Source organism: Trifolium pratense, linkage group LG7 (assembly GCF_020283565.1).
Source record: "Trifolium pratense cultivar HEN17-A07 linkage group LG7, ARS_RC_1.1, whole genome shotgun sequence".
NCBI lineage: Eukaryota > Viridiplantae > Streptophyta > Magnoliopsida > Fabales > Fabaceae > Trifolium > Trifolium pratense.
Window position 1 is genome coordinate 16353533 of NC_060065.1, and position 16693 is coordinate 16370225.

The window sequence follows — 16693 nt, forward strand, 5'->3', positions numbered from 1 at the left end:
ATAGTTGTGATAATAATTAAGTATAACCATACATAGTTAAATATATAATAATTTAAAATATGATTATATTTAATATTAGTATATGTATAAATTTTTTAAAAATATTAGATTTTTTTATTGATTTATATCGTAGTTTTGTTTATATTATTTTAATGTAATATATCTTTGATAATATCTTATAAGTTTGAAGGGATGCATCATATTCTATTTTAATGGTGTAGTCGTATGAGATTTTAGCTTTCTTTACATGAGTTGCAATTGTATAGTCACATATCACTATGCGTTTTATTCTTGGTGTATCCTTTATTTTATTTTTTCAATAAGAGTTGGAGGAATGCATACATACATGTTTTTTTTTTTATCACATAATCTCATTTTTTGAAAATTAAGTATAAAATTGCATAAACGCTTACTCTCTTCCATGCAATTTAAGTTACTGCATATAGCTTTTCTACTTACTTCTCTCTTTTTTTTTAAGTCTCTTCTCACATATTCACTTGGTGGAAAATAATTTTTGCTTGAATATTTAGTTTATTTTTGTTATAATATAAACTTGAATATTTTTGTCGCCAATATATAAGTTTGGATGTTGATTTCATATATTTGAATTTAATTAGGTTTAATAATAATTATTATTATAATTCATATTCAACAAAAGGAAGGCTAATTACGAAAAGGAAAAAAACTACTAAAGTAAAATAAATGGAAAAATAAAATCTAAAAAATGTGGCTCACATTAAAAAAAATTCACATTATGTTTAATATGAATCTCTTAAAAATTATCTATTACAAAATAACCATAAAGTTAGTACGTACTACATATTAAAGCTCTTAACGACGGTGTTTCATGTTGACAATAGATACATAGTTAATACCTTCAAAAGAAACAATAGAATGAGATCATAACGTATAAGAATATTATATTGCAAATTAAAATTTTAAGTAAATTATATTTTCAACACATTAAGAGTCAAACATAATTAATATAAAAAAATGAAGAGAAATAATACATTATCTTTTCTATATATTACCTCCCAAAATTTTTCTCTAATGATGATATCTAAGATGCACAAGCACAGTCATGCTTTAGAGTTGCTTAATGAATCCTAGTAATACTCTAGAGCTGTCAGAGTTGAAGTCCATCATCATATAGCTATCTTACAATATTGGTCGGAACTTATCATCACTAACTTATGCAAGTTTACCGCAGTTTCTATAAGCTCTTATGCGAGATTAATTAACTTTTTTACCCAAACACTCAAAGTAAGTGTGAACAATATATAGTATGAAAAAATTGTATAGAAGTGTGATCTATACATGTCTATATTTTTAATTATTGTCGTGATATCTTCTAAAATACTTAATACAATCGATTTGAAATTTCCATTCACATTCTTATCAACTTGAAATGCCAAAGAATAATCAGTATGTTTAGTAGAAAAAGAAGCAAAGTTAAGAGCCATTGTTTTTAAAAATTTTATATAGGGTTCAAAATAATAATGCATTATGCTTAAGGGAAGATATATGAACACAAAGTAGTAACTCACGACAGTAGTGACACTGACAGTCAAAGGTATGATATCCCTGCAAAAATTACACGAATGAGTTTCTTGCCATCAATATACAAATTGATGTGTTGCTAAATCAAAAATATGTGTTTTTTTTTTTTAACATTACATATACAAAACCCTTAGTTTAAGTATAGCTAAATTACTTACCTATAAACTGACGTGTTGCTAAATCATCTCAATTCACATCCCCAAGATCTGTTCCATTGTTATCTTTGAACAATTTGAACCTTAACAAAGTAAGAAAAATGGACATGGATATTAAAAATAGAATAAGCTTTAAACTTGAAAACACATCAAATAAAACCTACAATATGAATAGTTGAATACCCAAACATGTATGACTCTTCTTGCAAAAGTCTCAATATATATATGATAAAATCTTCATGCTAGCTAGTATCTATATATACTTACTATGTCTATGGTTTCTTAATTTTATGAACGTATATGTTTATTATTGGAATTCTTTGAGTCACATAGCATAATAACCCCCTAACCTTATATTTATTGACCTTATGTATTCATTTCATAAGGTGTGAGTAAATTGATTTTCCGTATTCTTTTTCATTAAGTTGATATAATTAGCAATATTTATTACCTTTTAATATAATGTATTAGTTTTTTTAGATTTAATTTAATAAATTAAAAGAGATAATATTAAGATTTTAACAAAGATTGGAAACATTTTCTTAGAGTATCACATCATCACAATGAAGGCCTATGAGCAATTCAACCTTCCTTTTACTGGTAAAAGATTATTATTTGAGAAGTTACTCTCACTAACTTCTCATTTAAACAAAACCTCCTCATGACATGCCATTACTCAGCCTCCAAAGACGCATACCTCAGAATTTGCGTTACTCTAGACATAGATCCAACTGGTGATGCAATGCCAACGCTAGCAATAAATTATACCTCCTCCGGTGAATATTCCATGAAGCATGATCGTGCGAGGACAAAATCAATCGAAAAGAGTCACTCAGAACGATTTTACAACACAAGAAAACCGTACCACGAATGAACTCAGGATCGCATTCCGATAGAATTCACGGCACAAATTGAAGAAATCACGTGAATTCAAAACAACTCACTCCCAAAGGATCAACCATGAGATGCATAGTCTGAACCTATACAAAATGCCAATCAACATCAATAGAAACTAAGGTCAGTTTGCCACCATATGATTCAGGTGACGGATGAAGTAGCCACACTCCAAAATAGAGATAAAGAGAAGAAAACCCCATGTAGGTTTTAGAATATACGTACACCATTGAATACATCCAGAGAAAATGTATTGTAGGAATGCATCAATACTTGGTTCAAAGAGGCTAAAATCAAATTCTCAAAAGAACTCATTAAGAAAAGGGAATTTAATAGCTATAAATTTCAAAGAGGCCAAGAACTTATGGACATGCCATGAACAATTGTATCGACCTCTAATCGAGGAACTCATTAAGAAAGGGAAACTAAATAGATACGCGAATGAAGACAACCATATAGAGGATGAGACAAACATAGAATTGAAGACAAAAGAAGGAGATAGACTCTCCCAAACGACAATCCCGCTGTGAATCACCCCAAAGAAAGAGATCCCTTCGGAGGAACGAGTCGCCACAATGTATTTTGCGAAGAACAAAGACAAAGACTCTAAAATTAACAAGGACAAACGAGACATAGGAAAATGCCTCTTCATAACATCTGTTCTAGGACGAAAGTTTTGTTATTGTGGCATTGAAGATTGAGTCGGAGGAAGATCTCGTTTTGTTTTGTTCTACGAATGGTGTTGGGACCCCAGTAATTGTTTGTTAAGATAACCCGAGCAGTATGTTTTAGATTCAATTAACTATGACTGCATGCAGTTGACATATCTGAATTGTCCGATCAATATTAAACAGTCCATATTTTAATATCAGATTTTAAATGTTTTTAAATATAAATTTTAAGTTGAAAATTTAAACCGTTTGATATTAATCAAACAATTCAAATATATCGGACTGCAGTGCAGTCACATTTTTCCGAGTACACTTAATTCAGATTCGTTTGTTGGTGCAGGCTGTGCAGCTAGTGGTGGGGGACTTGGAAGTTGTTTTTTGCCATTTCCGGGGAAATGCATTCCCTGCAATTACTATTTAGCTGCAGGTTAATCTCAGCCTTCCAAATTTATTAAAGTATATTATTTATTTGATCAAAATTTAATTTTAAGGGTTAACATGCAGTGACTGCAACATGCTTTAACTGCATGGGATCCAGGTCCCATTTCCTGTGGCTGTGTGTGGGAGTGGTGTTTTGTTTTGGACTTTTGGTAGATGGCGTGGCCTTTAGGAGTTGGAACTTGGAAGGTGGAAGGCTAGATGAGTTTTTTTGTATCTTGTTATGGTTCTGTTTCCTTCTGTTGTAGATGTGTTGGATCGTCTTGCTTGTACTAGTACATTTTACATTTTGTTCTTGTACTAGTTACTTTCTTTCTAGTAATATTTAACCTATTTAAAAATAGTAATCACTTATAAATTATAAAAGAAGTACTCCTATAGCTTACAATGTCACACCATTCCATTTATTTTGGATCGTCTTTCTCGAGCCTATTAACATAGTAAATATATTTTCTTTGAGCTTAAAGATAACAAAGAATAAATGAAAAGGACAACAAATTGTCAAGAAAAAAAAAAAGACAAGCAGAGTGAAGAATCCAAACAAGACGTTAATTCGTACTAGTACTTTCACAATATTCCACAATTTATTTCTCCACATTTTCTCAAAGAGAACTAGTCGGAGTATTTGATTCTACAAGCAAAATGGTTATCATATGAACTAATCATCAAGAAAAAGACGGTAGGAATTAAATGTTTTCCAACTCAAATAAGACCAACCTTCTTTGAAAAATGGACCCAAAAAAATATTCTTTGTTAAAAATAGAAGGAAATAGGACCAATAAATACACAAAGAAAATGGGGGAATTGTAAGGATGTTTACTACTCGGGATTGATAGATTATGCAATATTATCAAATGAAATTGAATCGTGAACAATACATTTTCTTAAGATTGTTGAGACATATTTTGTACTTTTGTACCCTGCAAATTTTATTGCATATTTTTGTTTCTCAATGTTTTTCTTTTCTGTTGATGATAAAAGGAGAGAAAAAAAGTATACTCCCCGTCCCAAAATATAAGCAAAAGTGAGTCAAAGAAACTCGATGTATTTGGTTAAAGATTTGAACTAAATATATCCACTTTTGTTGACCAATTTTTGCTTATATTTTGGAGATTTTTTGAAGGATAAGAAGCATCTCATGATCAAGACAACATTTATAAGAGAAGAATGATCAATTTCAAGGGTCAGTGATCCAATGATAGCGATATCTACAGTTGCACTACTTGTACAATCAGCACAAAAATCGCAACGGAAAAAAATTTATACCCATGTTTATAATATTTGTACCCATGTTTATAATATTTGAAGAATTTGTTTCTAAAAAATTTAGATTTTTTTTTAACAAAGATAAATTAAATAAGAATTTCTAATCGCAAAAAAATTTAAAATATATATTTTTACTCTTTTTAAAAAATTGTAAATTTTAAAAATATTTTTGTCAAAAAAAATGTAAATTTTTGCAAAAAAATATTACTAATCATGAACTGCAAAAAAAATTTAAAATTTCTAAAAATATATTTCAGTTGACTTATAAGAAAGACCAAAAATCATGCTAAGAATATATATATGCAGAGACCCAAAAAATTATAACATAAAAGAAAAAGAGAAACTTAGAAAGAAGGTAAAACCACATCTCTCTCAAAAAAAATACGAAATACTGAAATGATGTTTTGTGAGAAAATATTGAAACCAATTTCTTACTATTTAATTTTTTTTATAAAAATTGAAAAATAAAATGCTTAAAACCCAATTCCAATGACACGTCAATTTTTTTTTATTTTGACCAAACATGAATTAGTAACATGTGTTCAATGATCCTAGTGTAACTCATGGGGTAAAAACCCTATTGATTTTTTCAAACACAATACACCAAATTCTTGATAATTGTATATATGTAGTAGCTGAATCTTCTAGTATATATACCACTAGAAAAGAGTCGTTGCAAAAGGAACCGTTGGAGTTGATAATCTTTTGTCTTCAAGCAGTTTGTCTTGATGCAGTTTGGTTGTATCCAAAACTAAGAAAGAGTTTCAGTTACTTTGACTACTGCAGAGTGGACTTTCCTTATTCAGCTAACAAAACTGAAGACCCACGTTCTCAAGTTAGGACAGACAAAACAGAGGTAGCTGAACTGATCAGGCTTGAAAGGTCCTTTTCTTCATTGGTAGAAGAGTTGACTAGTAAAGGGAATCTTCACAGCTTTCAAAGAGATCTTCAGAGTTTGATGAAGCTTGTAGACAGACATGAAGTTCTGAAGTCTTCATCCTCTGAACGTTGTAACCTCTGAAGTCCAACATCTTCTGAGCGCTTGTGAACTTCTGAATTCACATCCTCTGAACTTCACTCAGAGCTTATATGATGCTTATATCTGCGCACTTAAAATAAATTTTTAGTCCTTCCAATTGTTAATTAATACTTTGTTATCATCAAAACCTTAGGGGCAAACATTTTTAAATCAATTTTGTTCCAACAATCTCCCCCTTTTTGATGATGACAAACATCAGTATTAATTGACAATTGTTGTTAAATTAACTTATCATGTTTCTCTTAGGTTTATGAGGTTTGCAAGCTCCCCCTAAGATTGATACTTCATAAGGTCTGAACTTTATGTTTTATCCATGATATTTTAATTTAGTATAAGATTAAGATGGTTTCAAACTCAAACACCAAAAAAAAAAAAAAGTAACGATAAACTCCGTTGCGTGCGTCTGAAAAGATTTAACAAAAACTAAGGTGTGTGTTAGTAAAAAAAAAAACAAACTAAGGTGTGTTACAGTTACAACGACGAGTACCAATATTTTGTGTGTTTTACACATGTTATTATGGCAAAGTCTAATTTGCATAAGTCTACCAAATTGTGCACCATGCACAAGTCATCGAAAACACTATAACGAATATGAATTTTATAAAATTCACCGCTGAATTGAAAGTTTATATCGTATAGATCATCTATAATTTTTTTTAAAAAAAATTGAAAATCATTTGATATATGTTATTGAGACCCATCAAGATTAACGTTATTCAATAAAAATCTATAAACCGTTAATTTTAATGAGTCTCAATAACATATCAAATGATTTTCAAAAAAAAAATTAAAAAATTTATGGATGATCTAAACGTTATAAACTTTCCATCCAACAGTGAATTTTGTAAAATTCGTATTCGTTATAAAAATATCGAAGACTTGTGCACCATGCACCACTTAATCAAGTGGTGCATGTTAGACAAAGTCCGTTATTATTATTGATATTGATTATTACGGGTGAATGGGTAACCCTAATGTTAGTTTTAAATTTAAATTGGATGGATCATATTAATTTTTTTATTAGATTGGAACGAGTCTTTAGCTTACACAATCTTGCTATTGATTGAAATATTTATATGACTTCCATTTAATGAGTCTCATACAAACCTGTAGGACCACCATGAATTTCAGTTCATCGTAGAGTGTTCAAGTAAGTTAATTTTATGAGAGTTTTTCTCTTTACTTCTTGTGCGCTCTTTTGGTTTTTTATTTATAATTTTTTTAAGATTTAACACCGTTTACTACATAATAGTAAATTTTGGGTTTGTTTGGATTTAACTTATTTTTGTGCTTATGAAAATAACTTATGCTGCAAATAAATAAACTTTTATATTAACTTATAAGTTAAGTTGTTTTATCATAAAATACATTGAGAAACTTATAATATATATAAAAGTTTATTTATTTGCATAAACTATTTCACATAAACTCAAATATACGTCAATCCAAACGGACCCTCATTACACTACTTAAATAGCACAAGACATATTTTGATAAGAGCTGTGTTATTTCAACACAGTTTTCCAAACACGTATTTGACATAGTAGATAAATTGAGTCTTTGCACGTATACCGAAGCAGATTAAAAAATTGTAAAATAGTATATTTGTCAACTTTATGTTTAAAATTTTTGTTTACATAACATTATTATTTGATAATTTAAGAGTTGCGCAAGAAAACTTAAAGGCATAGCTCTAATTTTATACTATTCACCTCTGATTCTCTCATTCTAAATCTTCTCATCATCCTTGTATTACATATTATATATATGTTGCTTGCTTGTTACACCTGCCTAACTCAAATTAACACCACCACAATTGTTTTTTGATCTTGGAGAATCTCTCATAAAAGGGTAAGCACATAAGTACAAATATATGATAAAAATTATTGGTATAAATGTCTCCTTAATAGAATCTGTTTCAATTCAATTCCACCATAGCTTTTTAAGTCTATTTTTCAATTTTAAATGGAAAATAAAATACTTTATATTAGTTGAGTCAAAATCATGGTTTCAGAACAATCATAAGTTACTGTACATGTACTGTCGTAATAGTAATTTTAAATTGGATAAAGATTTGATTTTCATGTGAAAGAAATTTAGGTATAAACACAAATCAAGTCACACACAGAATCATCTCTAACATTTTAGCATATATACAAGTCTTATATCATTTTGCTTCTCTATTCCCTTTTATTGTAACTTTATTGTTGATGCAACATGGAGCATTTTACCACCACAATTATGAAACTAACTTTTATTTTTGGAACAAAATTCTTAAAACAAACTTTTAATTATATTTTGACCAAAATTTTCTTTTAAATAAAAAACCCTTTTGTTAAAAAAAATATTTTGTCCAAAAAAAAAACATTTAATTTTTGTTAAAAATTAAAACTTTTAAACAATTTTTTTTTTTTTGACGAATTGTTATAATTTTGTTATAAAATAATAAGACTAACTTTTAATCATATTTTGATCAAAAGTTTCCTTAAAAAAATTATTTTTTTAAGTAATCTAATGGCTAGAATCACAAAATTTAAATGTAAAGAAATGGAAAATTCAGAATTCAATCAGGACCCCTGCAACCCCGACCCGCTATGCTCATATGGACAACTTTTATTTATAAAATTATAAAACAAACTTTTAATCATTTTTTCTATTTTTATTTTTTTGAATAAAATTAGGTGCATATATCACAGGCATCTCAACAAAAAGGGAAGGGAAAAAGTGGACTAAATCCAGCGCATCTAAGTCAAAACGGCTTTACTATAAATATGCTCATTTTCTTTTCTAGTGGATCAATTCAATTCAACCACATCGATCATTAGAACAATTATAACAACTACATCTCCTTCACCCTTTACCCTAAAGGTTTCAATCCCATCATGTCATTCTCATGTGTCAAGAAAATTTTCAAGAGGTTTTGGGATGATGAATTCCAAACTGATCTCTTGCCATCTCTTGGAGCAAGAATCAACCAAGAAATTGAACTAAGGAGATACATAATCTCCCCCTTCAATCCAAAGTATAGGTAATCATATCTCTTTAATTTAATTTACACATTTTTTTGGTAATGCCGGTTTCAAGAAACTATTGTTAATAAAATTGGTACTAACGACGTTCTGATGAAATTTGAACTCTGTCGTCGGATGCTAGTACCACTGAGCTGACATCTGATGGACTCGTAATTTATTGTAGGACTTGGGAGACGTGGTTGATAGTTCTAGTGATTTATTCTGCATGGATATACCCCTTTCAATTCGCATTTCTGACTTATAAGATTGACACACTATTCATCATAGATAACATTGTGAATGGTTTCTTTGCCATTGACATAGTGATGACATTCTTTGTTGCATATCTTGATGACCATTCTTACCTTCTTGTTGGTGAGCCTAAGAAAATTGCGGTCAGGTACATATCATTAGCCTATGATTTTTTATTTTATTTATATTTCCTTCATTCTAGAATTCATAAAATAAAGTTTGACTCAGATAAAATATTTTGTTTTCTTTCATAAAATATTTGATTATAGGTACATATAGTACCTGGTTTAGAATATGTTATTGTTTTCTTCCTTCTAAGACTAAAATTATTTTTTTTTCTTTTCGATTTCAGGTACTTATGTACCTGGTTTATCTTTGATGTTTGTTCAACTGCACCTTTTCAATCTATTAGCTCGTTATTCACCCATAATAGCAGCGAGATTGGATTCAAAATTCTTAACATGCTTCGGTTATGGCGTATCAGACGAGTCAGTTCTCTGTTTGCAAGGTCAATCTCTTGCTTCTCATTTCTTATAAGCAAATTTTAAATCACATGTCTCTTTGCAATTTTAAATCAAATGCAGCTAATACAAGTATCAAGATACTTATTAGCTCTGCTAATTTCCTTCTTTCAGACTTGAGAAAAACATTCACTACAATTACTTTTGGACTAGGTGCTTGAAGCTCGTTGCTGTAAGCTTCTAAATCTTTTTTAATTATAATTTTTATCATTGGTCCGTTTGATCTACAAAATATAAATATTAGAAGAACATTACAAGACAGAACAACACAAGACAAATATTTAAAGCATAGAACAAATGTTGTCTTGTACGATGTTTGGTATTTTAGACAACTTGTACAGAGGACCAAAAATTGTCATTTGCTTCAGTGGGGGACACAAATCTCTATTTTTCTCCGGTCCCTTGAGCGTCAGTTTATAAAATCAAACACAGTACAACTAAAAGTGTTATCCTGTTGAGTCTCTTATTTTTAGGAGATCAAAAACACTTATTTCATTTCAAAGTATAGTATAAAATGTTTTCACTAATTATTTAAATTGAATGTGTGTGTGATAAAATTTTCAGGTGACCTTGTTTGCAGTACACTGTGCTGGATGCTTAAACTATTTAATTGCAGATAGGTACCATGATCCCAAAAGGACATGGATTGGTGCTGTGTACCCAAATTTTAAGGAAATGAGTCTTTGGGATAGATATGTGACATCAATGTATTGGTCAATTGTGACACTAACTACAACTGGATATGGAGATTTACATGCTAATAACACTGGTGAGATGCTGTTTGACATTTTCTACATGTTGTTCAACTTGGGATTAACAGCTTATATCATTGGAAACATGACAAATCTTGTTGTTCAATGGACAAGTCACACCAGAAATTTTGTACGTTTTCTCAAACTTATGCTTTTTATATTGTGCTCAACTGATACTATTTAGTATATACAGTACAATTTAAAATAAAATGTAACGGTTTTTAAATGGATTGGGTTCGCGACTTCGTAGTTTTAGAATTATAAACATGTTATTTAAACCAAACAACTTCGGATTTGAATTGATTTGTGTCATCATGTTGAATATAAGATCATTTGTATTTTTCAAAAAATAGCTAGTTTAGAAATTTAATAAATAATCAAAGATTCTCCTTTATTTTATTTTTTTGTTTGATGGAAACCAAAGAATCATTTGTTCCGCGTGAATCTCACATCGAATCTAATTTTGTCAAACTTTATGACTGTAACAAAGCCATTCGTTGTCAAGCCAAAATTAGCCCTGCAATTAATAGGATTCATGTGATATATCAAGAAGAAAATAATAAAAATAAAAAAGTTAGAAAGCCATCTATTTGTTCACCAAAAAAAAAATAATAAAGCCATATATTTTGTCGTGTAGTGGTGGCAAAGGAAATTTGTTAAGGGTCTTGTTAACATGTGCTCTTAAGGCACATGTTAAGATATACCAAAATAGAAATTTAACATTTAATGATACAAGAAATTTAATGTTTCAAAAGTCAAAATGCACAAATTAGCATTTAATAATTTCTATTTTTGCTTCCTTAACATGTGCCTTAAGGGCACAAGTTAACATTCTCCATTTGTTAAAGCCTATATAACGTTGATATTATTAAATGGTTCATGGATGTGATGTGTCCCATATTATACCCACTTATATTGGTCCAAATTTATTTCAAATTGGGGAATATGGCCCATACTATTAGTCCATAATAACCATTTGGTGTATGTTTTTTTGTTACACAAATATGTGGGAACCATATTAAAGCTGCTATTAGCTTATTTTAATGGTGAATTCCTAGTTATACATTTTATTTGGATATAGGTTGATACATTGATAATTCTGATAGGTTTATAAATAGTGTTTATCTTTAGACCTTTCAGAATTATTCACCTTAAGAGTGTAGGAGTACATATTTATTAAATAATAAGATGTGTAGCCGAGTGTTCGTCTATTTTACGAGCATCATGTGATCTCTTAAAAAGTTAGTTTTAGCTTCATGCTCTCCGATCCTACATCATATTATATGGTAAAAAAAAAAATCACCAATAATGCAATCCACCTTGAATTGCTCAAGTGAATTCCATTCCACTATACAAATCATGTTTAAGTAAATCACTAACTTTTTATTCTACTGGTGTACTATGATCCTTTAAAACACCAATAAATCTCACATTGAATTGATTCATGTTGGTTATGTGAGAACTTATTCCTTCACTATTGCATCAAATAGTAGAAGAAAAAAAAAATGAACTCAATTTAACCATTTGAAGTTTGAAGTATATTTCTTCCCTCTAATGAAAACAACATTGGTTTTGATGCTACAGAGAGATACAGTCAGAGCAGCTTCAGAATTTGCAACAAGAAATCATCTGCCTCATGATAAACAAGATCAAATATTATCATATTTATGTTTGAGATTCAAAACAGAAGGATTAAAGCAGCAAGAAACAATAAATTGTATGCCGAAAGCAATTCGCGCAAGCATTACACATCATTTGTTTTTTCCTGTTGTTCAGAATTCATACCTCTTCCAAAGAGTTTCACATGACTTTCTTTTTCAACTGGTAACATTTCAAATTCTTTATTTTATTTTTATTTTTGTTTTATTTTCACCACTAGTATCTGGTCCACTAAACCGTCTAATCGCAGTTGCGGGGTCACTTCAAATGCTTTATTTTGTTTTCATTATTATAGACAATACACTAAATTTTCTTTTTATATTAAGTTATTTTATTAATTATGACAAATTCTAATATAATTAACTCTGTAATTATAGGTTACAGAAATGGAAGCAGAGTATTTTCCACCAAAAGAAGATGTTATACTACAAAATGAGTCTCCAACAGATCTTTACATGTTGGTTTCAGGAGCAGTGGTGAGTGAGCTAAAGCATATGTAATAAATTAACCATTAAATTAGAATTTCAAATTGTTACTGGGTCATGTTATTCGGCCGCAATATTGCAGTTGCGGAAGTGTTTGCAAGTTGCAACTGCATCAGGCCTCAATTGCGGTGTGATTCTAAATCACATTAAAAACTGCACCACAATGCTACAATGCCCGCAACCTTATTTTAAAACCAAACATTAAATGAATATTAAAGATCATGTCATATCATTTAAAAATATGCATTTCTCATGATCAATTTAATCTGTGCAGGAACTCATTCATAATGTCAATGGTCGTGATCAAGTAAGTCATAATATTCAAACATTACATGTTTACATTTTTTGTAAGAGTTTAAGGACTATGCACTGACGGTGTAAAATATTTTCCACATGTATTGAACAGATACGTAAACAATTTTACACCGTTGATGCGTAGTCTATAAATTCTCTCTATAGTTAGATTGTACAATGAAGCTAATGAATGTAACTCTAACCTAACATAAAATTTTCAGGTTTTGAAGACGGACATATGTGCCGGAGATACAATCGGAGAGATTGGAGTTTTATACAATAGACCACAACCTTTCACTGTTAGGACCAAAAAGCTTTCACAAATTTTAAGACTTGGCAGAACTACATTGATGAATGCCCTTCATGCAAATCCAGAAGCAGCACCAATTATCATGACAAATCTTTTTATGGTAATATACATATCACACTTATTTATTGTTATTAATTTTAATGTTGTCATCGCGGCTGGTGAAAAGTAGCAGTTTGTGTTAGAAGTCCCACATTGGCTAGAGATATGGTAAAGATAACCTTTATAAGTGTAGTGCAAACCTCAACTCTCAAGCTAGCTTTTGTGGTTGAGTATAGACCTCTCAAATTCTAATACTTTGTTCAAGTTGCGCTATAGTCGCTATTTGACAACAGTTGAAAAAAATTGTGAATAGTGAAACTATAATTTATTGAAATTTCAATATGTTATACTAGTTGTCGCTATTTAACAACACCGATTAATTTATAATCTGTTTAGATAAAAAGGCTTTTCTTTTGGTTATTGATAATTTGACGTTGTTTGTTTTACAGAAGTTAAATGGACAAGAAGATTTGGGTTTTGAATATCAACCAATAGACACTAAATTGGCTCTTCATGGCATGCATGATGTGAACCATACAATTGCAAATTCATGTCTTGAATGTACAAAAAATTCACATAAATTATTGTATGAGATGATACCAAACATGGTTCAAAACCAGCCAGAACAAGAAGAAAATGAAAAGAATCTAAGTCCTGTTAGATGGAAACAGAAAGCAATAATAGAAAAGCAACAAAACAAGAGTCATGAAAATGGAAAGAAATTAGATGAACATATAATAGAGTTTAAGGAGACAGATGTTAGGAGTGACCAAATATCTTTAGGAACAAGTAATCATCCAATTGAGAGAAAAAAAGCAATTTTTGCCAATAAGAGAGTTACCATTCACTATTTAGGCCAAGACAAAGCTACCTTACAAGGAAAACATGGAAAGTTGATAATTCTACCTGATTCATTGGAAGAGCTTCTCAAGATTGTTGGTAAGCACCCACTTTAATATTTTGAAAATGAAAAAATGATTAGAAATCTAAACAAACAATTACAGACCGTTTTCAATAGTTGCTTTTATGTTATTTTCATGTTCTGGCTGTCAATTTGCGAAATTGCAGGAGAAAAGTTTGGAGGGCCAAAGCCGAACAAAATAATGAACGCGGAGAATGCAGAGATAGATGACTTGTGTGTCATTCGAGATGGTGACCATCTGTTTTTTCGTTGCAGCGACAGTGAATTTTTGAGCTAATAGTTTAGATATAAAACTAGCATGTAATATTCAGGTACACGCAGATTACATATAATACCATTGGAGATATTGATGGTAAATTGGTAATCTCTTTCTTTTATGCAACAATTTTGAAAATGTATACAAATGAAAGATACATTATTTATACTCTACAAAGGTGCATGATGTGGCAAGGAGTTGTTAACTTTGCTTATGTGGCAAGGTTTAATTAGCTTCTTAAGCAAGTTACTTGTATCTCAAGTAACATCTTCAGTCTTTCTTAACTGTCCCCCACAAGTTTGGGCTTGGTAAATTTCGACCATGCCTAGCTTGGCTTAGGATGAAGTGGATTGAGAAGAAGTTAGCTGCTTGCTCAAAGTCTAACTATCCCTTCTTGAAATTTGTCTCGAACACAATGACGATATGTTTTAAGATGTTTAGTCCTTTCGTGGAACAGAGGGTTGACAGACAACTATCTGAAGAGCATTTCATGTTGTGGTCATTGTTTATTAGATTAGTTCGTAGATCATTGTAATTTGTGTCTGCTGCGTTTGCTCAGCTGTTGTTGGCTGGTTGCATATCATTTACAGGTGGCTGGTGCATTTCAGCCTTGTTGTCAAATTGGAGCCGGAATTCATTACATCTGTGTAGAGGTTCGCAGGCGTGTTGGTGTTAGGTTGATGGTTGTTTGCGCTGGTTTTAGTGTTAGTTTATATGTTTATACAAGAAGTTGGCTTTTCCAACACAACATTAGGGCCATTTACGTTTTGGCTATTTCCTCAAGAAGATATGTCCAGCTCGCAAAATTGACAGAACCTGTAGGTCGAGGCACGAGGAGGTAATATATTTTGATGCTGAAAACGGCACATTCATTCTTGTATGTATATATGTTATGTCTTGATATTTTACAGCATGAAAGTTTTAAATTCATCTTTATTTTCTGTTGCAGGAGGTTGTAGTATATAGCCCAATGTTAAGAGTTAACAAAGTGTAGTGTCATTTATGTTGTAATTTTGAAGTCATAAAGATACCGGTTTATTATTGTGGCGAAACTTTGTTGTTGTATAGTAGAATCTGTTTTGTTAAGGTCTGTATTTGTGATTATAATCGAATCTCCCGCTCCCGGTATTATTTCCACACGTTCCGTGGATGAGCCTCTTCAAACGGGACTTATTGCTATTGATGCTCGCACTTTGGTTCTTTTGCAAAATCTTAAATTGTATTTTGTATCTCTAGTAATCATTGCTTCTGAAATAATTCACCTTATGCATCAATTTATAATTTGGATAGAGCAATTGGGAATCAACTTTGGATGGATTCTTGTACTTTTCTTTCTTGCTCCACGCTCGTTAAAACTCGTTCAGATCACTTTCCTTTACTGTTAGATTATTAATCAATTGGAGGTTAAGTTTGCATCTCAATTCAGGTTTTTCAAAATGTGGTCTTCTCACTCTGACTGCATCAATTTTGTTAAAAATGTGTGGAGTTCTCAAATCATTGGTTGTCCGATGTTTATTCTGAGTCAAAAGCTGAAAAGTTTGAAAGAGAATCTTAGGATTTGGAATAAAGATGTTTTTGGAAATGTCTTTGAACATGTCAAAGTTTGTATGGTAAAGCTTGAATCTGTGCAATCTCAAATCAACACAGTAGGCCACTCTGATAATCTAAGGGAGCAAGAGAAGCAAGCTCAAGTGCAGCTAGACAAGGCCTTGCATCCTGAAGAACTTTTTTGGCAGGAGAAATCAAAGAACTAAATGGCACATTGAAGGTGACAGAATTACTGTGTATTTCTATTTATATTAATGGTAAACAAGAAGATTTTTTCTCTTGCACCAGAGGGGTGAGACATAAAATAATGACATCAAATAAGAGGTGTTGATGGTGGATAAACTTGGAATAGAGATTAGAAAATATACTTGACAAAAAATTGAACGGTTAAGGAGAATTTTTTTTTTTTGAAGAAGCTAAATTAGCCCACCCAAATTGACACAAGAGCAAATCGAACCTGAGAACGGTTAAAATTATGATGCTGTTAGTTTGAATGTGTGATTACATGCCTAATGCGGTTTGTTCAAAAAGTTATAAGCATGATACTTCCTTCCATAACCTTGCATCCGCCCCTGATGTCAAGTATCAAGTTGATCAAATACAAGGAAGCAACAATGAGAG

General features: G+C 30.8%; 1 protein-coding gene across 4 annotated transcripts; it reads left to right on the forward strand.

The window, feature by feature from the left end:
• Positions 1–8712: 8712 nt before the first annotated feature.
• On the forward strand, positions 8713–15688 carry LOC123894464 (potassium channel KAT1-like). Of its 4 annotated transcripts, none has more exons than XR_006803823.1 (12): positions 8713–9051; positions 9219–9434; positions 9639–9794; positions 9922–9979; positions 10372–10689; positions 12144–12383; positions 12596–12694; positions 12978–13010; positions 13219–13407; positions 13796–14285; positions 14415–15362; positions 15474–15688. XR_006803823.1 is itself a non-coding variant. In XM_045944480.1 (11 exons), exons 1-11 carry the CDS (start codon positions 8906–8908, stop codon positions 14543–14545), a joined length of 2076 nt encoding a protein of 691 aa, XP_045800436.1. In that variant the 5' UTR covers positions 8735–8905; the 3' UTR covers positions 14546–15688. The 4 variants fall into 4 exon arrangements, 2 of the variants coding, with proteins under 2 accessions (XP_045800436.1, XP_045800435.1); XR_006803822.1 differs by having other exon boundaries at positions 8821–9051; positions 9177–9434; XM_045944480.1 differs by having other exon boundaries at positions 8735–9051; positions 14415–15688.
• Positions 15689–16693: the final 1005 nt, after the last annotated feature.

Excerpts from the sequence above, each read along its gene's own strand:
- LOC123894464 (XM_045944479.1), top strand. The coding sequence starts at position 8,906 with ATGTCATTCTCATGTGTCAAGAAAATTTTCAAGAGGTTTTGGGATGAT. Across the intron at positions 9,052-9,176 it reads CCCTTCAATCCAAAGTATAG|TACCACTGAGCTGACATCTG; the intron begins GTAATCATATCT and ends GTCGGATGCTAG. Across the intron at positions 13,011-13,218 it reads ATGTCAATGGTCGTGATCAA|GTTTTGAAGACGGACATATG; the intron begins GTAAGTCATAAT and ends TAAAATTTTCAG.